The sequence below is a fragment of the Medicago sativa genome, chromosome 7 (assembly GCF_051527215.1).
Source record: "Medicago sativa cultivar Bolivia chromosome 7, Bolivia_mono, whole genome shotgun sequence".
Taxonomy (NCBI): Eukaryota; Viridiplantae; Streptophyta; class Magnoliopsida; order Fabales; family Fabaceae; genus Medicago; species Medicago sativa.
In genome coordinates this window covers 5,867,711-5,888,840 of record NC_140755.1, presented here as the reverse complement: position 1 = coordinate 5,888,840, position 21,130 = coordinate 5,867,711, and the positions used below count along the sequence as shown (strand labels likewise).

At 33.3% G+C, this 21,130-nt stretch overlaps 2 protein-coding genes and 1 pseudogene across 3 annotated transcripts; all 3 read left to right on the top strand.

Moving 5' to 3' along the window:
• On the top strand, positions 1-3,385 carry LOC146903783 (2-alkenal reductase (NADP(+)-dependent)-like). Its single transcript, XM_085722400.1, has 4 exons — positions 1-109; positions 226-392; positions 2,516-2,598; positions 2,825-3,385. Exons 2-4 carry the CDS (start codon positions 228-230, stop codon positions 3,201-3,203), a joined length of 627 nt encoding a protein of 208 aa, XP_085578526.1. The 5' UTR covers positions 1-109; positions 226-227; the 3' UTR covers positions 3,204-3,385.
• A 2,031-nt stretch (positions 3,386-5,416) lies between these two features.
• On the top strand, positions 5,417-6,426 carry LOC146903782 (TOM1-like protein 1 pseudogene; annotated as a pseudogene). Its single transcript, XR_015018504.1, has 2 exons — positions 5,417-5,743; positions 5,988-6,426. The product of XR_015018504.1 is annotated as a TOM1-like protein 1 pseudogene (transcript).
• Positions 6,427-13,208: 6,782 nt separating this feature from the next.
• LOC146903781 (glycine--tRNA ligase, mitochondrial 1-like) lies at positions 13,209-19,542 on the top strand. The gene is made up of 9 exons (XM_085722398.1): positions 13,209-13,650; positions 14,944-15,326; positions 15,959-16,076; positions 16,167-16,361; positions 16,474-16,698; positions 17,267-17,326; positions 17,420-17,500; positions 17,593-17,998; positions 19,108-19,542. Exons 1-9 carry the CDS (start codon positions 13,219-13,221, stop codon positions 19,338-19,340), a joined length of 2,133 nt encoding a protein of 710 aa, XP_085578524.1. The 5' UTR covers positions 13,209-13,218; the 3' UTR covers positions 19,341-19,542.
• The last annotated feature ends 1,588 nt before the right edge of the window (positions 19,543-21,130 follow it).

The following is a 21,130-nucleotide window of genomic DNA, read 5'->3' as shown; positions in this document are numbered from 1 at the left end:
TCGGGGTTTACTGGCTGGGATGAATACAACATCATCTCTAAAACAGACCAGTTGCGAAAAATTGAGCCGGATGATCACATTCCCCTTTCCTTCCATCTTGGTCTTCTAGGTACCTATCTAGAATGCTAAATACTTCTACAAGAGTTTAAATCCTGGTCCTTTAGCCTTTGGTTCAAATCAGTTGAGTTACTCAGCCTCCAATAATTAATCCGTTTTAATGTTTAGGAATGCCGGGATTTACAGCGTATGCTGGATTTTATGAGGTGTGTTCCCCAAAAAGTGGAGAATATGTTTTTGTATCAGCAGCATCGGGTGTTGTGGGTCAACTTGTTGGTCAACTTGCTAAGTTGCATGGTTGCTATGTTGTTGGAAGTGCTGGCTCAAAAGAAAAGGTATGTTTCTCTATTTTTCGCTAATGTATAGTTACCAAAAGTAAGACTTAGTAACTGTGTGTTGAAGCTTTCGTTTAAGCGAATGTATATGTTTATAAAAATCACTGATAACGTGTTCATATGCTGTTTCTCACAATAAAGCAAAACATCGCAATTATGTTGTCATCTTTAGCTCTATCAATTATCTGCAGCAACCGAAAAATGTATTGATCAAGGAAGAAAAGATAATGAATACAAAATCATGAAGGAGATCTACGAATTATATAAGAAAGAAAAAACCATCTGAAATTAGGCAGACTAAACCTATTGCAGAAAAAACTGTCCTGATGAAATCCAGAATTAAATACCGCAAGTGTAACATTTAGAAACTTCCCCGATATATGCTAACTTGTGACCACAGTTATTTATTCTTGTTGGAACACTAGTTAATTCTAGTGAAGAAAATTGGATAGAAAAACACTATGAAAGAACTAGTGTGTGGGTGTGACTTAAAAAATGTCCCACATTGGAGGGTCACCCCAACTAGTAAGTGTTTATATATGGGCAAAGTGACCTCCAAGGGTGTGCCCTTGGGATACCCAATTTTGTGAACGGGTGAACGCTTACAAAATATATATATCGAATAAAAAAAATGATATATATATTTTTTGTCACTTGAAAATGTTAAATTAATTAATTAATTAATTTAATCATTATCCGTAAGCGCTACGCGTAACAAATAAATTTGTGACGATCCGACCCGATCCATAACGCGTATCCAGAAACTTCCGGATATATCCAATTAAGAAACAAAACGCGTTTGCTTAAGGATTAAGCAGACTTAATCCCCAAGTCACTCGTTTTTTGTTACAAACTCTCCCTATAAAAGGAGAAGTTCGCCCCACTCATTCTTCACACCGAAAAGAATTTCATTGAGTTGTCGGGAATTCTTTTCTTCTCTTCTCCCTCCGACTTGCGATAGCGAGTTTCTTCTGCTTCTACTCCTTTCTGTTCCTTCGGTATTAAGAGTGTTCTTAAGACCATAGTCCCTTGTCTTAAGTTCATAGTCCCTTCGATAATATATGATTCTTCAGAACATAGAGTACTATTAAGATCATAGTCCCTTTTCGTAATACTAATGTCCCGTCGGAATTAAAGAATGATCTTAACAGTATATAAATTATTTTAATAATTTTCTATTTAAGGAGAAATGGTGGTATCACCATATTTGAATGGTCGTAGTGCCATATTGATGTTTTGGAGAAGTTAGAATGGTGGTAACACCATATTCGAGTGGTCTCAGCACCATAATAGAATGGTAATAATACCATATTAATTTGAATGGTTTCAATATTACAGAGTGGTCTTAGTACCATATTTGAGGGTGTAATTCTCGAACGATTTTCTACAGTGCAGTAGTTAATTGAACAGTTGTAGCTGGGCTTGTTTTATCCTGGAGGCGGCGTGGTTGATAGTCTACCTTGTACAACTTTGGGAAGTGCCACGAAACGTCTTAAAGAGAGCGACCTGGTCGTGACTCAACCTAGTAACAACTTCGGTAGATAACAGAATTTGGAAATCCAAATTTAACAGTTTGGAAATCCAAAAACAACAATTCTCTATAGATGTCAGTGACCTTTAATAACATAGTAGAAGTAAGGAGAACAACATAAGGGGAAGAGAAAACTTGGACTACCGGAGAAGAGTTACACTCCGACCAGAAATTATGCCACCCTTTCTTATAGCGTATCTTAGTTTATTTAGCTCTTAGTTGCATTTTGAAGAATTTATTCCCAGTTTATTTAGCTTATCTTACAACTTATGAACTTGTATAAGTGTATGAGAGAACTTGCAAAAGAAGTTAATGAAACCATGTTATTTTCTACTATTTTTAATAAACTTCCTTAGATAGCTTATGAATACATCTTACAACTTATATCAAAACAGTTTAATCATATTTTTCATTTTGTCATAAAATAACTTATAGATAAGTGCTTATCTGATGAACACTTTTTCAATGAGCATTTGATTCATTTGTTTGCATAAACGTATAGATAATTAGACACACATGTATGCAGACACAAATACTTAAACCAGACATTTAGTTTAGTTTGCTTTTTGACTCACCAAATCTATTACATTAGGTTGAACTTCTAAAGAATAAACTTGGATTCGACGAAGCTTTTAACTATAAGGAAGAATTAGACTTGGATGCAGCTCTTAAAAGGTGAGTTTCATGTACAAGGATATTATAAAGTTTTTAATGGTTTTCCATTGTCTCAGGAAATTTAAATGATTTTAAGTAGTTTGTTTGAAAATTACACATCCGTATACAAGCACTTCTGAGTGCTAATCGGGACCTGTTTGGATAAGCTGTATTCATATAATCTATAAGCTGTTTTGAAGAGCTATCCTTCTTTTATCTAAACTTTTTTCGTTGGCTCAATTGACAGGTATTTTCCTGAAGGCATTGACATTTATTTTGATAACGTGGGCGGTGACATGCTTGATGCGGCCCTCCTTAACATGAAGATTCATGGCAGAATTGCAGTTTGTGGGATGATTTCTCAGCAAAGCATTTCTGATCCTAAAGGGATTCACAATTTATCCTCTCTCATTTATAAGCGCATAAGAATGCAGGGTTTTTTGCAAAGCGATTACTTGAACTTGTACCCAAAATTCTTGGAACAGGTTTCGAGTTTCTACAAACAAGGAAAGATTGTGTATTTTGAAGACATGAATGAAGGCTTGGAAAGTGCTCCAGCTGCTTTTGTTGGACTTTTCCTCGGCAAGAACGTCGGTAAGCAAGTTATTCGTGTTGCACATGAATGATGTTCACCTTGTGTTGTAATACGTATCATAGTTCCAAATCGATGTTGTGGTCATGGTTGCGATTTTGCAAAATTTGATATTGCAACAAAATGTAAACAAATACATCTAATGCGGCTACAGTTTTGCAATTGTAGACTGTAATTTAGAACTATAAAATAAAACATATGATACATTTCAGTATATATGGACAAATTTGAACTGTGGCACTGGCACGGCCTTATCGTGTTATCTTTGCATTTGGTTTTGTTTATTTGAGTCTCAAGTTAGATATTTCACTATAGCAGATAAATAGACATGTCCTCAACATAGAACTTTTGAGTTGTAAGAGTGAACTTTGAACAATTTTTTATTCTTGAAGGAACTTTTAACAAAATTATTTGTGATCGAAATTAATAGTTATTGTGATAAAAATGTGGCTTTTCAAAATCTATATTATATTTTAGGGTTAAATATGTTTTTAGTCCCTATAAATATACCAACTTTTCGTTCGTTTTAGTCCTTCTAAAATTTTCCTTCAACTTTTAGTCCCTATAAAATTTTCAATCTTTACTTTTGGTCCCTCTTTTAAAGTAAACTCATACATAGAATTCATATTTTTTAATAAAATTTTGCAGAAAAATGTATAATATTATAAGGACCTCTTCCAAAAAAAAATTAGAATTTTTTACCAAAACATGAATTAAATATGAATTTTTATATTTTTTCGGTAAAAAATTCATATTTAATTCATGTTTTGTTAAAATATTATAATTTTTTTGTGAGGGATTTTTACAATATTCCATAAATTTCTGCACAATTTCATTAAAAAATACAAAAATTTACTTAAAAATAGGGACCAAAAGTAGTGACTGAAAATTTTATAGGGACTAAAAGTTGAAGGAAAATTTTAGAGGGACTAAAACGAAAAGTTGGTATATTTATAGGGCAACTCAATCTCTGGCCTGCAAGGCGACTCATTTCAAGCAGTGAAAGGGAAACTCAAAGCGAGTAAAAAAACGAGTGACAGTTTGAAGGAAAAAGTGAACGCTATATATAGGAGAACGTCTCAAAATCAATGGAGCTGAGATGGGTCGAAAAATGAGTGCTGGAATAGGTACTATGAGTTTCAAGATGAAGGAGTTAATTTTTCCAAGAACCAAACCAAGCCGATAAACTCGTTTACGACGCTACTTCTGAGTCTCTTGAATGAATCAGTTCCAACAATTTTACATATTATAATTACAAATTCAAATCTAAATAAATCATATAATGAAACGCACACAAACACACAAGTTATTGATCATAGATTCATACGGTTCGGCCAATTATGCATATATCTTTGACATGTGTGATATTCGATTTAGAGATTAAACATTATGGTCTAGTTTTTTTTTTTTTTTTAGGCAAAATGTATCGATAGGCTCAAAATTAAGCACATGAAATGCAAAACTGAGCTATAAAGTACAGAGTTTGCAACATACACAGAGACCACAATACATACTAGAATTAAGAAAGCACATTGAGGTTCCTTTACTGTGACAACATTCCACAACCAAACCAAACTAAAGAATTACACCATCCAACCTTTAAAACACTGACTAGGATTAATTTCCCGACAGTATATCCTTTCATCTTGAGCAAAAATACCTTCCTGCAACAAGCATTAACGAGTTTCTAAACCTGCGCCGCACACGCTGCTACGCCACCGATAAAGACCAAACAACCACACCAGTAAGAAGACTCAAATCCAATTCTAAACACATTACATAATGTTAGAATTAAAGCATTCCAAGATGCAATAAAGCCAAGATTTGCACACCAAAACAATGGATTTGATCGAATAAATGAAATCCGGTGACTTTCAACTCCAAGAGCCTTTAGTATATAAGTTCATGTATGATTAATATTTACTGAGACACTTAGTTATGCTCTTTCCTCAAATGCCCCCAAAGTTTTATTTTGAGAAGGGAAATTTTAATTATCAGAGTGATCACTCTAATGATCATTTTACAAACGTTGCAAAAGTTATAATCACCCTTAATACGTTGAAATATTTACTTAGTTTCTGGTTAATACACTGTTCATCTGAATGAAATTCATGAATTTGATAACAGTTGTAGTAGTGTGATATTTTTGTTTCTGAAATTCTTTCACTTTTTGTTATGAACTAATGTCTGAAGTTAAGCTATAAGATGTGGATAAAGACGGGGAAGCAACATTAATCGTGTTCTATATTACTTGGTCATAGAAACTTTGATTTTCATGAACCAACTCCAGAGTATGAATGGTTTTATAAACATTTTCTGTTGCAGAGTTTGAAATCAAGGGGCATTTGGTTCCCTGGTCGTAACAACGAAAGCTTGGCTCCTATTATAACTCCTCACTCTCCCTCTGCACCAGAGATTGATCACAGTCTTGCACATCTTATTCAGCGTGAACATCCCGTGCCGAGTCTCAAGCCTGAACAAACAAAGGAAGCTTTTGATGTTGCAAGAAATAGCACTGAGACTGAGCTTCTCTCTTCTGTGTTATCTTCTTCACCTCAGCGAGATGTTCTTAAGGTATTTTATTTTGCTTCTCTTGTGTGCACTACTTTCTAGTACCGGCATTTTTATGTTCCTTTATATATATATGCTCTCATATTCCGTTTAACATTAGTATATTGTTCTAGCTGTGTTAATAACAACTAGTACTATTGTCCTTTCAAAAAACAACTAGTACTTACTACTGCATATATATCATTTTTTGCTTTATATTCACACAATGTATCCTTTTCCTGACCAACTTTTTTTCTTCAATATGCAGCAAGATTTGACCATTACATTAGTGCAGCAATGCCATCAGTCTGTTGGCGAAAATGAAGCATTGCTTTTTGAGGCCTTTTGCATGTAAATGATGAGATTCATAAGGTTCTCTCCAAATATGAAGAGTTGAAGAAGAAGCCTAAAGCTTCTCCACTTGAACCAGAACCGGATATGATGATAGGCCGGTTACGATTGAGCCAGATGAGTCACCTCATTTTAGAGAAGAGGCCTTGATTAGAAAGCCAGCTTGTTCAATAACTGGAGTTCAGGGATTGAGCCATGATGACATGATGGATGATCTTGATGAAATGATTTTTGGCAAAAGGGGTGGGGATACATCTGAATGGAACAATCATCAAAGTATGACTCCATCTTCTTATAAGTTCTAACTATAAGTTGTTGCTTCAATACATACCTCAAGACAGTGTATTATTTGACTTCATGACACATTCAAGTTTTTAGTTTTTAAAATCTATTTTCTAAATAAATTTTGAGCAAACCGTTATTGATCTTTTCACTTATCTGCAACTCTCATTAAAATTGGATTATTTTCTGTCCAAAACTACTTACAACTTCTCATTTTAATAAAAAAAATAAATAAATTATTATGATCTTTTCCCTTAGAACACTCGTTACCGGAACCCTATATATATTGGTACATTTACTAAGCAAAAATTGGCCTGCCTCTTCACATTGATCAACAACACAAATCATTAAATCTATTATATTCAATATTCAAACTTTCAAACACAACATAAATTATTTAATTTGGAATAGACATCTAAATAGAAAAAACAAAAGACAATCTGGATGATAATATAGTAAACTTGCAGTTCAAGAAATGTGTAGATGTCATTTTCCATTACAACATGATTTGAATATATTATTATGAACTAGAAATTTTGCATACATCAACCTATTACACTACCAAATTATAGACTCTGGTACAGTTCTCTCACCCATGACACCCTTTTTTTTGTTGTTGTTGTTGTTAATTATGTAGTCACTTTTACCGTCAATGCATGCCGTTTCTTGTATGTCGATCGAGATCTATTAAAGGGTGAGGTAGTCAAAAAGTTACCAGCTTTTAGGTCTAAAAGCAAAGCTAGAAATTGAATTCTCTCTACCAATGGTTAAGCTTCAATCATTCACAAGTGTTGTGAATCAGGGAAACTCGCTAATGCTATTAAGTTTTTCTTTGATATGATTCAGACTGGTTGTTCCCTTGATATTGTCCCGAAGACACAAAATGTTTTATTTTAGACATTTATAAAATGAGTTGTGTTATTTAAACAACCATTTGATTGACATCTTTTGAGACAACTATAACTTTACAAAGAAAAAGAGGTATTGGCACAAATATCAAAACAATATATATATATATATATATATATATATATATATATATATATATATATATATATAGAGTAAAAACATAATATGAGTCTGAGAGAGAAAATTATCACAAAAGTTATCAAAAAGTAGTTGAACAAATATCATTTCTCTTATAAAATCCAACATGGTGGATGATGCCTTACATTTGTTCAATGCATGTAATGATTGTTAAACAATTCACAAATTATCAACATATCATGCATACACCACAATATGCAATGCAATATTATGCTTATTATATTTCAACACTTATATCATAACATGTACTATCAACCTGAACTCTGAAGTATTTGATAAGGAGATGAAGTACTATGTCATCCGCAAGTGGGTGAACAACACATAAACATTGGATTGTCTCATGAACTTACCCGACTGATCCTGAAAAACACGTAAGTGACTATTATGGACAAACGAAGGTTGCATTATTAAATTTTACTTAAAAATATAATAATTTCAAGGTATATATTTTATTGTGGTTATTAAAATTCATGTGAAATATAGTACATTTAATTTTTTTCGTTGGACATCAAATTTAATGACAAGAATGGAAGAGTCCATTGTAAAAAGAACGATTCTATTTGATTTTGTTAGAAAATTGTAACTAGTCGAGAGTGCAATTAACAGGAAAATCAATACGTAGAATATTTGATTTTTTTTAGATAGATGAAATGACAAAATCATTATAAACTCACACACACAAGTGGAGGTGTCGGGGTTCAAACTTAAGTTATAACGTCCGGCTTAATAATTTCAACATTTTTGACAGTTGAACAAGGACTTGTGGAACAATAAAATATTTAATTTATTAGTAATTAAATTGAATACTAGGCATCAACATGTGTTTTGACTATTAATGCGTGTTTAGATCATTCAATTTTTGCCTTAAAAATTGAATGCTAGGGTGGGGTGTCTGGTGGCTTTGATTTTTCTTTTCTCACTACTTTTGGGTTTAGTTTTTATTGGTTGTGTCTTCTACTTGGGTTTATGCGTGTTGAAACTATAGTCACGGAAATGGGAAATATGGAGGAGCCAAATAATAAGGATTATGAATAGAAGGAGGGTAGTAAATAAAGGAGCAATGATGTTACTAGGAAGTTGATTTTATTTGTTTAACATCACAATCAACGAGATTCTCATATACGAAGCTGATTTTTTGCTTCACGCACTTATGTTGTTGCCGAAGGATATGTGATTAATCTAAGTCCAAAAAGTAGGGATGGCAATTGGACCCAGACCCTATGGGTACCCGCAAAAAATACCCACAATGGGTAGGGTAAAACCCCGCATTTATGGGTTTGGGCACGGGTCTGGGTAATACCCACAAATTCAAATGGGTATGGGTACGGGTAAGGGTACTATACTGCCCAGACCAGCAACCCCGCATATACATATCTATATAAATATCATAAATAATTTATTTATTTTTGGTGTATAATTAATTTATTTATTTAGCTCTTTAAGCCTAAACCTAAACTTAAACCAAAAAACTGCTTAATACAATAACAACTTCATCATGCCGGTGTACAATTTTTTAGGGATATTTTGGATTTTTTTTATTTGACTAAATATTATGATTTGAACTATTTTATGAGTTAATTTTAAAAATTTTGGATTGTAGTTTTATTTCATTTGTGATGTTTTTATTGTCTTTTCATAGTTAAAGTGCGGGTAATAGCTGCGGGTATGGGCACTTAGGTACCCATAGGGTATGGGGAAGGGGACTAAAGTTGTTGCCCACGAGGGGTACGGGCACGAGTACGAGTATTTTTTACAAATGCGGGTATGGGGAAAGGCACTGTAGTACCCTACCCATAGGGTACCCATTGCCATCCCTACCAAAAAGTGATGTATATTACATAAATACATGTATAAAGGATTGACCGTAAAAGAATAGATAATGCAATGGTAGTACGATAGATCTTTTCAATCTTTGTATGCAAAAGAAGTAATAGGAAGATTTAGGGTACGTTTGTTTTGGCTTCAAAAAATGATTTTCTTTTAAAAAATCTAGAGATTCTTTTTGAGATTTTTGAGAAAAACTTAAGGTCCATGTTTTTAGAAGAAAAAAAAAATTAGATTTTGGAAATTCAAAAAATCTAAACAGCTTTTCCAAAATATTTTTTTTCTAAAAAGAAGGAACCCAACTGTAAGATCTTTAAATCTTAAAACAAAAATAAAAATTATGATAGTAAACGAACACAAAATCTAAAAAATGATTCCCAAAAAAAAAACTAAAAAATGAATTTATAGTCATGCCACCACTAAGACATAATGCATAAAGATATCCCTACCACCACTTTGATTATATAGTCATGCAGCAATATATATGTGCACTTAATAGTGCACACTACACGTACACATTTATGGAATACATACACTCACGATACTTTGAATATTTCTTGTACCATCTCTTGGGTGGGATAAGTGCTCCCTATACTTGATCACATTTTGTGAGTTTAGGATCTTTGGTACTTATTTTCATCTTATTAATATAAATCATTCTTTGCTGCTATTTTTTTTAGATTAAAATAAAATTAATACCCCAAATAGTTCATGTAATTTGGGCGAGGTTTGAAAATAGCCCAAATAAAAAATAACATAGATTTTACCTCTATAATTTTAAACTCTTCAAATATTAAACTTTTACATAACTATTTCCAAATCTCTCTCAAATTGCAGAGCTATTTAAGGAATATACTCCCTCCGTCCCGGAATAACTGACTCATTTTCTATAAAAAGTGTCCTAAAATAACTGACCCATTTCAATTTTCAATACAACTTTCATCATTCTCAATACAATATAACACTAAATAATACTACTTTTATCATTCCCAATACAATACTCCCTCCGGTCACTATTATAAGCAAATTTCTACTTTTTAGGTTCATTCAATAAATGATGTATGTGGCCTACAATATAGACCACATACATCATTTATTAAATGAACCTAAAAGGTCAAAATTTGCTTATAATAGTGACCGGAGGGAGTATATTTCACTTTCCTCTTTATTTACACATTTTTCTTAATATGTGTGAAAAACAAAATTGTGTCAATTAAATTGGGACGGAGGTAGTACGTAACACCAATGATAAAAATAACATCCTAAAGAACGGATGACGAATTTGGGAAAATGAATCTTACCAATCAATTGTAATTGCTTACGGTTTTCTCTCAATTTGTGGAAAAAGATTAAGCAATAACTAAAGAAAGATTAATATTTTTGGTTGTTTGAGAGAGATAGCTCTACGAGGCTAGAGCCTTAAAGCTTGCCAGGAGGGTAACAAAATAACGTGCTACAAACTGCAATACCTCACACGATGAAATCAAAGTCATTGGATCCTTTCACTTTGAGATCTAACATGATCATTAGTTAAACAACAAATTTAGGCTTTGATGTCTTCATACATGAAATGTGATCATAAATGTTAGGAATGCAGTGACTTTGATTTCATCTCTAAATAAGTTGTATAGATCAAGATATGGTAAAAATATTGGGAAAAAGGTAAAGCAAAACGTATAAGATAAGCTTAGGCGCATCGCTAGTTTTCACATATAAGATGAATGAATTAGACTTTTACCTAAACATAAAAGTTATAGATAATTGAATTATCTTTCTAAGTGTACAAAAATCAAATTGATTGAGTAAGCATAACTCGAGACATGGTCTTAACACAACACAAAGGTCACTAAAGAAACTCAAGAAATTAAAAAACACAGGTAAAAGTATAATAAGAGATCACATATAATCAAAGAAACACCTTAACACTTATTAGGTGTAATTCAGGTGAGTATAATACTTTAAAAATGCATTTTACATAAAATAGTGAAATTTACTTAAGTTTTTCATTCAATAAAAAAGTGAGTGTTTAAAAAAGTCTTAAAAAGTAAATATTAATAACATTTCTATAGTCAACAAACTTAAATCGATGTTGGTGTGTAAAGTTTAATGCTAGTGGCTGTTGTGTCATAAAAAAAGGCTAGTGGTTGCAAGTTTTTAATGAGATGACGTGGCTTTACATACCCCATCAAATCATTACGACCACTTTAGGGTGTTTAGTATGGGGAAGTGAAGTCTTTTCCCACCATGGGAAAATTGATTTTTTACCATTTGATCAAACAAGAAACATGGTATTATCTTAGTCACTCAGTACTGGATTTTTTCCACACTTTCTTCCACCATCATTTTCTCTCTCCTCCATCTCAGACCAGTCTCTCACCACCACCACCTTCATCATTTCCCCCAAATCTTTACATCTTTTCTTTTCATATTCAACCATCACCGTAAACAAGAGTGAGATTTACATTAAAAAAAATATACAAATCGTCAAGTAGCACCTACCACTTCCATTTCATCACAATTCATAAAACAGCCTTTGTTATATTATCATTATTTTAAAATCATACAATAATCAGAGAGCAAAGGTACTTATTGGTGACTAAGATACTACCATTCCATTGGTTTCTCATTCCCATTTCAGATTTGCATTTTCTAAATTTTTTGGGTTGTGTTTGAATGAGAAACCCAGGAATTTTAAGAAATAGGTTCATATATGCTTTCAGTTTAATCATTGTTTTCTAATTAATTTCAAACAAGACGTAATTGTATCTTTGAAAGTGAAGCTACAAGAAATAACAAAGTTAAAACAATTAATGCCTCTTATTTTGTTTTTAATTTGGTTAATTATTATTTTTTGGTGATTTTCGGAATGTTCTTAAATTTTATTTTCTGGATGTTTTAAGAACAATGAGGATGGAGACAATGGTGGTCGAATAGATAGATTTTGAGAGGTTGTGGTTCTTGTTGGTGTTGGTGAGTGGGTAGAGACATGGAGGGGAGAGAGATAATGAAAAAGGGATCTAGTGTTGAGTGACTATGATAAAACCATGTTCCTTCTTTGATCTAATGGTGAAAAATTAACTTTCCCATAGTGGGAAAAGACATCACTTCCCCATGCTAAACGCCACCCCACTTTAGATCGTTTATTGTTCATTTAGAAGAAATATAGGCTTTTTTTTAACAATCTTTTGGACTTAATTTCTGTTTTCTCTTTTTTTTTTGAAGGATCTTTTTTCTCTTTTTAGTTTTCACTTAAGCTATTTTATTATTTATATAATATTATTTAAATCATCAATTAAAGAATCAGTTAAGTTTCATTAAAATAAAAACAATACACATTGATATAAATTCATTTTGGAACTTTTAAATATGTTTTTTAAGAAAACTTTTATATTTGTTATTACCAAAAGATACACATTGATAAAAAAATATTTTATAAAAAAAAAATGAGAAATGCTAGCAACACACATTTTAACACACTATCTTTGATTGATTAAAATTCATATAAGACCCACCAAATTTATATGGAACCCACATAATTTGGTGAAGCTCGTGTGAATTTTAACCAATAAATAAGAATGTTTTGAAAAATATGTGTTGATAGCATTCTTCAAAAATAATATTGGAAACTATAATTTTTTTTGACTTTATATAACAAATATTGTGTTTTTTTTTAACATTTTTCCTTCCAATTTTATCCTTAGTTTGATTACATTTTATAATTTTACCATTCCTTGTCAATCAATAAATTTAGTTGAACTCATATTAATTAGTGTGATTATAGGCATTAACACAAATGAACTCCATTAACGAATCTCACTAATTTATTAATTGTGTTCTTCTCTAACTATTATTAATTAGTAAAACAAGTACTCGAGTCGAATCCAATCTCACATCAATGTATAAGTCAACTCATTATCGACTGAGCCAAGTTAGCTTACATATCCACTAGTTTTGGTTTATAGCGAGAACACACCACATTCTTTTGAAGAAATGTTATGCTTACATTGAGTAAGAAAGCGATAACAACCATAACCACCACATTCGCAAAACCTCACTCTCTCTCATCCATGGCCGCCACCGAAGAAACCCTACGCAAAACCCTAGCGGAGAAACTCTCCGCCGTTGAAATCCAAGCCAACACCGTCCGTTCACTCAAATCATCCTCCGCATCTAAACCTGACATCGATGCTGCTGTTCAAGCGTTAAACAATCTCAAACTTGAGAAATCTTCCATCGAGAAATCGCTTCAATCGCTTCTCTCTGGTTCCGATTCGCGTGAAGCGTTTCGTCAATCTGTTAACAATACGCTTGAACGACGTTTGTTTTATATTCCGTCGTTTAAGATTTATCGTGGTGTTGCTGGTTTTTATGATTATGGTCCTCCTGGTTGTGCCGTTAAATCTAACGTCCTTGCCTTTTGGCGTCAGGTGAATTTCTATGCACTGACTGTGTAAAATGTGATGTTGTTGGATTAGGAAATGTTTAGGTTGATTTATTTTAGCTTATTACTAGTTTAAGCATCTGTTAAACTATACCTTAGGGAAATAGCTTACGAGTTTATGAGTTTTCATTTGATTTCCGTAAGCACTTTAAGATAACTTGTGAAAGTAGCTTACATAAAAAAGTTGACTTTATATTTATCTTGTAGAAATTTCTTATAAGCACTTATATGATAAACACTTGGGCCCTGTTTCAATTAACAACTTATCAAGCGCTTATGTATGAGCTATTTCTATAACAAAAGAATAAATTAAGGGGCTATCTCGGAGAGCTTTATGATAGTAAGTTGTTTTCATAAAATCCCTATTTACAGTCTCAAAAGTGGTTATGACAGTAGATAAGCTGTAATAGGCCAATCCAAATAGGCCCTTAGACTTTAAGCAGTAAATTAAGAATTTTATCCAAACCAGGCCTTATATAAGTCCATAAGTTGTTTTCGGAATATTTTCATTGGCTCTTTAGATAGGTTATCGAAATAGCTTATAGCTTATATGAGATTAATTTCTATGCATTGACGGAGTAAAATGGGATGTTATTATGTTCAATTAGAAGTTGTTTGGATTTGATTTATTTGAATTTATCTTCTAGAATAAGTACTTGTGAGATTGTTTGGGACAATACAAACGGCTCCTAATCTATAAGTTCTCGAAGATAGCTTGTTGAAACATCATATACTAGCTTTTATGAAAATAATTTGACTTTATTTTATTTTCTGTTTTAGGAATAACTCATATGAGGTTATTTAGATTAAGGGTTGTTTGGATTGATTTATTTCAATTAATCTATTGATATAAGTACTTGTGAGACTGTTTGAGAGAGCCCCAAGTAAAATGTGGGTTATTAGGAGTTGTTTTGATTGAACTTATTTAAACTTATCTACCAACGCAAGTACTCACTCAATAGACTGTTAGAAAGAGCTTATGGAAACAACTTATGACATGTCCATAAGCAGTTTTAAATTTATTTCTATAAGCTCTCTGATATAGCATGTTAAAATAGCTTATAGCTAGTGTGAAAACAATTTGACTATTCAATTGTATTATAGAAATAGCTTATATATATGCACTTATAAGTTTTTATGCTATAAGCGCCTGAGTTATTTATTCAAACAAGGCTCAGATCCTAAAATATCTCTATAAATATATGCATGTGTGAAAAAGTTTTAGTGATTGTGTATACAAGTTAAATTCTAACAGTATTGTTTTTGTCGTTCCCTGTAGCATTTTGTTTTGGAGGAAAACATGCTTGAGGTTGATTGTCCATCTGTGACGCCGGAGGTTGTTCTGAAGGCTTCCGGTCACGTGGAGAAATTCACTGATCTCATGGTGAAGGATGAGAAAACCGGCACTTGTTACCGTGCTGATCACTTGCTCAAGGACTATTGCAATGAGAAGCTTCAGAAGGATCTCACATTGTCATCAGACAAAGCTGCAGAGCTCAAGCACGTGCTTGCCATGCTGGACGATTTCTCATCTCAAGAACTTGGTGCTAAGATTAAGGAGTATGGTATCACAGCTCCTGAAACCAAGAATCCACTGTCTGATCCTTACCCTTTCAATTTGATGTTTCAAACTTCAATTGGTCCCTCTGGCTTAGCTCCTGGGTTCGTCACCCTAACCTCCTTTTTCTTCTTTGTTGTTTGTGTTTATTATGACTTACGGTTATTATTATTATCATTATTATTTTGGTTATAAACCCTCAAAACAGAATGACAGATTCCTTAGAAACACAACCAACGGGGATTGGTCATGTAAGACCACTAATAAATTGTCCTGATCCCAACTTAGCAAAGATGTCCACACACTAGTTACCCTCTAAAAAGATGTGATGCGGCTCAAAACGCCAATTCTTAGCCATGAAATTCCTCATTAGCTCTGTCTCATTTGTGTAAATATGATATGTGTGCTTTCTTTCCCTCACCAAACTGTGTAGGGAGTCTGAATGGCAAATCACATTTTTCAAATTGGGAGTATTGACTGGGGGAGACTAGAATTCTAAAAAAGAAATTTATCAGTAGCACACCAAAGAATCTGCATGCCACAAGGAATTGAAATTTAGTGGGTTGCTATATTTGATTTGCCAATTGAAATAAATTAGTATTATAATATCATCTAGAAGGACTAAAGTCTAACAATCACACACATGCTAGATAGATCTAGCTCGAGAACATCTGAATAAGCAATGCCATATAGCTTTATCGTGGTAAGAATATAACTCTTTTTTCAACTGAAACAGGTTTATGCGTCCAGAAACTGCTCAGGGCATATTCGTTAATTTCAAGGATTTGTACTATTACAATGGGAACAAGCTACCCTTTGCTGCTGCACAAATTGGGCAGGCTTTTAGAAATGAGGTTTGTTGGTTTTCATGTATGAATTTGCTCTCAGTATTGGTGTCTTTCTGGAATCAGGGGATTTAGTTTGGTTTCTTTATCTTTCTGCAGATTTCTCCCCGGCAAGGCCTTCTCAGAGTCCGTGAATTCACCTTGGCAGAAATTGAACACTTTGTTGACCCTGAAGATAAGTCTCATCCTAAGTATGCCGAAGTTGCTGACTTGGAGTTTTTCATGTTCCCAAGGGAAGAACAGATGACTGGTCAGTCTGCAAAGAGAATCCGTCTCGGTGATGCTGTTTCGAAGGTCAGTTTCAATAATAGTGTAGTAGACTAGTAGTCAATACCCTTTTCCCTCACAAAAATGTTGTCTATTCTTTACTAAACCACATGTTATGATTGTTTTGATTTTTTATCAGGGTATTGTCAACAATGAGACTCTTGGTTATTTCATTGGGAGAGTATATCTCTTCTTGACGCGTCTCGGTATAGACAAAGACCGTTTAAGATTCAGGCAGCATCTTGCCAATGAGATGGCTCATTATGCTGCTGACTGTTGGGATGCTGAGATTGAGTGTTCCTATGGTTGGATTGAGTGTGTTGGCATTGCTGATAGATCTGCATATGATTTGCGTGCTCACTCGGTAATTGCTCTTATTTACTAAATGCTTTGTGATAAACTTCAATAAACCAAAACAGTGCAGTACTAATGGTTAAATTTTTTTTCCAAGTATAATTTCTATTTGGGGTTTCCTTACGTCGGGATTCATGAACCTTGATGTGTCAATACTATTGCTATGAATCCATTAAATTGGTGTTGCATTAATGTTTCATTTTGATTGAAAATGTTATTTTCAGCTAAATTAAACAAAAAAATTAGGGCATGTGCATAGCAAGTGACCTTGTCATTACAAAACAATAATTTTATTTATCACTCAACTTACCCTGGTTTTTATTTACCTGCTTGAAGTTTGTTTTTCAGTGTCTGCAGCTTAACTTGCATTCGGTTTAACTGAAAGTACACATTAAACCGAATTATATGTTGGTTAAATAATAATAGAAAAATTTAAGGGGAGGAAGTTGAGGAATGATTATATTTAAAGGGGAGTAAAATGTATTTTATATATATAATATAAAAGCAACTAAAGAAATTCATTTTTCTAATGTGTGGTGTACTGCATTCTCATAATGCTTTTGTATTCTATACTACAGGAGAAAAGTGGTACTCTGCTGGTGGCTCAGGAAAAATTTTCAGAACCTAAGGAAGTGGAGGTACTGTTTAATGTTGATTTATTGGCAACTTTTTACACAACCATAAGAAGTCATTGTTCATCGTTAATTGAATTGGTATGTGACTTATTTCAGAAATTGGTTATAAATCCCATAAAGAAAGAACTGGGCCTGGCATTCAAGGGTAATCAGAAGAAGGTGGTTGAAGCACTTGAGGTAATTTGTGTTGTAACTATTTTGGTATTTAGAACAGTGACTCGCAAATTGCTACTTGCATTACTCTTGAGAGATGGAATCTTCTCTGGCAGGCAATGAATGAGAAAGAAGCATTGGATATGAAGGCTGCTCTGGACTCAAAAGGCGAGGTTGAGTTTGAAGTATGTACACTTGGGAAAACTGTAACTATTAATAAGAATATGGTGACCATTCACAAGGAGATAAAGAAAGAGCATCAGCGAGTTTTTACACCATCTGTGATTGAACCATCCTTTGGGATTGGACGGATAATATATTGCCTATATGAGCATACTTTCTATACAAGGTCGAGTAAAGCTGGGGATGAACAGTTAAATGTATTTCGCTTTCCTTCTCTTGTGGCTCCTATTAAATGCACAGTTTTCCCTCTGGTTCAAAATCAGAAGTATGAAGATGTTGCCAAATTGATTTCCAAGTCGTTGACTGCTGCTGGAATTTCGCATAAGATTGACATTACAGGTATGCTGTTAAAGTTGAAGTTCTCGTTAACATGTAGATATACCTGTCGAATATGTTAAATAAAACTTTAGAGGCTTAGGCTGGATGATTGTATGAATGACTGTTAAAAGAAATTATTTTAAATCAAAAAAAGAAAATATTGTGGAAATTCAAGGTTAAGAAACCCTTCATACAGAAACAGGAAAAGTAAAACAACAAAGAAAAGGAATAAACACTAAACACCAATGGAGTAATTTTGGCAAATTCCTTTCAAGTCAGTTAAGGTAACTCCTTAAAAGAACTACTATATAGAAGCTAATTGCCTAAACATATTCAAATCTTTTCTGTGCTAAATAAACCTTTGAAAAGATGTTATACTCCGACCATATACTCCAAAATGTTACACTTAGAATTCTATTAAAACCTCTCAAGCTAGGCACCAAAATTTTGGCAATGAAGTATGTGGCACTCACCCAGCATTGAATAAAATTGTTACATTGGTTTTTTTTTTTCTTTCCAAATTACAAATGCGCCCCATGGGAGCTGAGGATACTATCTTAAAGGCAGTACCACTAGTTGTAGTGATTGTGAGTTGGTGGTATTTCTTGTTAACATATGGCTCTTAAAGCTGTTACAGTCATGCTCCTCATAAATGAGAATTTTCTTCATCTGTAGTAATGTCATAATTACCACGAGAATTTCTATTGTTTAGTTGTTAAAATGGGTGACATGAACCTTGATTTTCTACTCCTTGATCATTGGTCTCAGTTAGATAACTACATAATATTCTAGTACATGGGAACATTAACTTGTAAGTCTCTGAAATGAAATGCTTCCATTGTGGATGATTTTCTTGTAAGATCACTTCTTGGTTAGAAAGATGCTGTGTATGGATATTTTTCTGTGAAGTAGGCTTTGTTTTTGGTGAATGGCGAGTTTGGTCTTACTCTTTCAACCCTCGAGTGCTTTTTCTTTATGATATACGTAAATTAAAAGACTTAAACCTGTTCTGAAGTTGTCAACATTTCTTTCATACATAATTTTGTTTTAGGAATTGATTTATGCTGATTTTGCCATGATCAAGACTAACCTTACATTTTTATTTATATATCTTGTAAAAATGTTAACAGGTACATCAATAGGAAAACGGTATGCAAGAACAGATGAACTTGGTGTGCCCTTTGCTGTAACTGTAGATTCAACGACGTCGGTGACTATTCGGGAAAGGGACAGCAAGGATCAAGTGCGTGTTGATGTGGAAAAAGCTGCCTCTGTTATAAGGGAGGTATCAGAAGGCCACAGGACGTGGGAAGATGTATGGTCTACTTTTCCTCACCACTCTTCTACAACAGCAGAAGATTGAATTTAACCAATTCATCAATCTTGGCTGACCTTTCTGGGTTTTCTGTTTCAAACTTTTGTTGTGTTTTGAGTAATGACTAGAACTACATGGATACTGCTAATTGTATCAACTATATATCCATTTTTGTTATAATGAAGTGTATGGCAACATAGTGTGGCAGAGCTTGATAGGTTTCCCACAGTGGGAGAGTAGCTTTAACGGATGGATGTTGATGTCCCATGAGTGTTTATGATGCACTTAACACACCTGAACCCCTCCCAATAATTCTAGGCCATTCATCAACTTGCATTGGAACATGTCGTTCTTGGAATTGTTCCATGTTTTTTTTAATAGGAATTGTTCCTTATAACGGGGTTTCTGGAGGCCGGAGAGAAAGAACCATGGATCTTTTACTGATTTATGTTAGTACTATTCTTTTTTGGAATCCTTCCACCAGAAATGTTCATCGAGTTTTTGAAGCTTTCGTAGATACAGTTGAATGTGGCCCTCAAACTAGTTCTCCATTAAATTAGATAAACAAGAAATGCCATAAAAAGAGGAAAGATAAACAAAGCTCACTCATTTGATTTGGAATTATAGTTATTCTAGTTGAATCCGGATTGTGCCATATATAATACAAGACAATTTCGGTGTAGTGTGGAGGCGACGAAGGTTGCAGGCCGGCGTGCGTAGACAGCGTGAAAACAGTTTGCTGAATGTTAGAGTGAGAGAGATATGTTACATGCTAGAGATATGTCAATTGCTTCCGTGCGCACTCTAACTGTATGTTAGGATTAAGGGCTTTGGAAGGCCAAGTCTATTTTGTTATATATTTGAGATTTAATTTTTTTTTTTTTTAGAATAATACGATACATGATCATATAATATTTCAATCATATGTTATTTTTAGATACATTTTATAGCTTCTTCAATTTAAAAAAGCAAAATAGGTCCTTCTCTTCCCACCAAAATCCTAAATAAAAATATACCCTACTTGATATTTTTGGGACTCAACGAATTCCAAGATTAGATTGTTTTGTTTGTTTGTTCATTCATAGTTATTATTGTGGATATTAGATTATGGGGCATAAAATAACCTAAAATGTTTTGCTTGGGTTGTGTCAAGAAAGATTAGATTGTTTTGTTTGTTTGTTCATTCATAGTTATTATTGTGGATATTAGATTATGGGGCATAAAATAACCTAAAATGTTTTGCTTGGGTTGTGTCAAGAAGCTCAAGCTAAGCCACTGATTTTCTTTAGTTTTCATACGATTTTTAACATTGGAGGATTTTCATATCTTGGTTGCGTGATTTATCCAAACACCTTTTTTTTTTAGACTTGAAGCTTAGTGATAAACTTTGTAGTGATACCACAACCTTTCATATTGCTTCAAATAAAAGCAGGATTGCTAAAATATCTCCAAAAAAAAAATCAATATTTTTTTCAACTAAAAGCAGAATTGCCAAAATATCTAATCAAAAAAATCATTTTCAATGGTGCTGCTTCCTCGTAGACATATCACATGTCTAATAGAATAAATATTATTTCAAAAAATGTATGGAAGTGGAAAATAACCCTTTAGCATGATCAACAAAGCTTGTTGTACATTTTTCTCTTTATCCTTTCATTAGGATTGGGATTTGGGACATGTTGGCCAACCAGTTGAAGTACTTCAGAACCGCAATAAATCCCTCAAAAGGACTTGTCAATTATCACCTACTTAAAGCATTATGGTATTTGTTCTATGCATTTCTCAGCTTTGCTCAAAAGCCCATCAATTTACCGGATTTTAATTTTCGATCACACAAA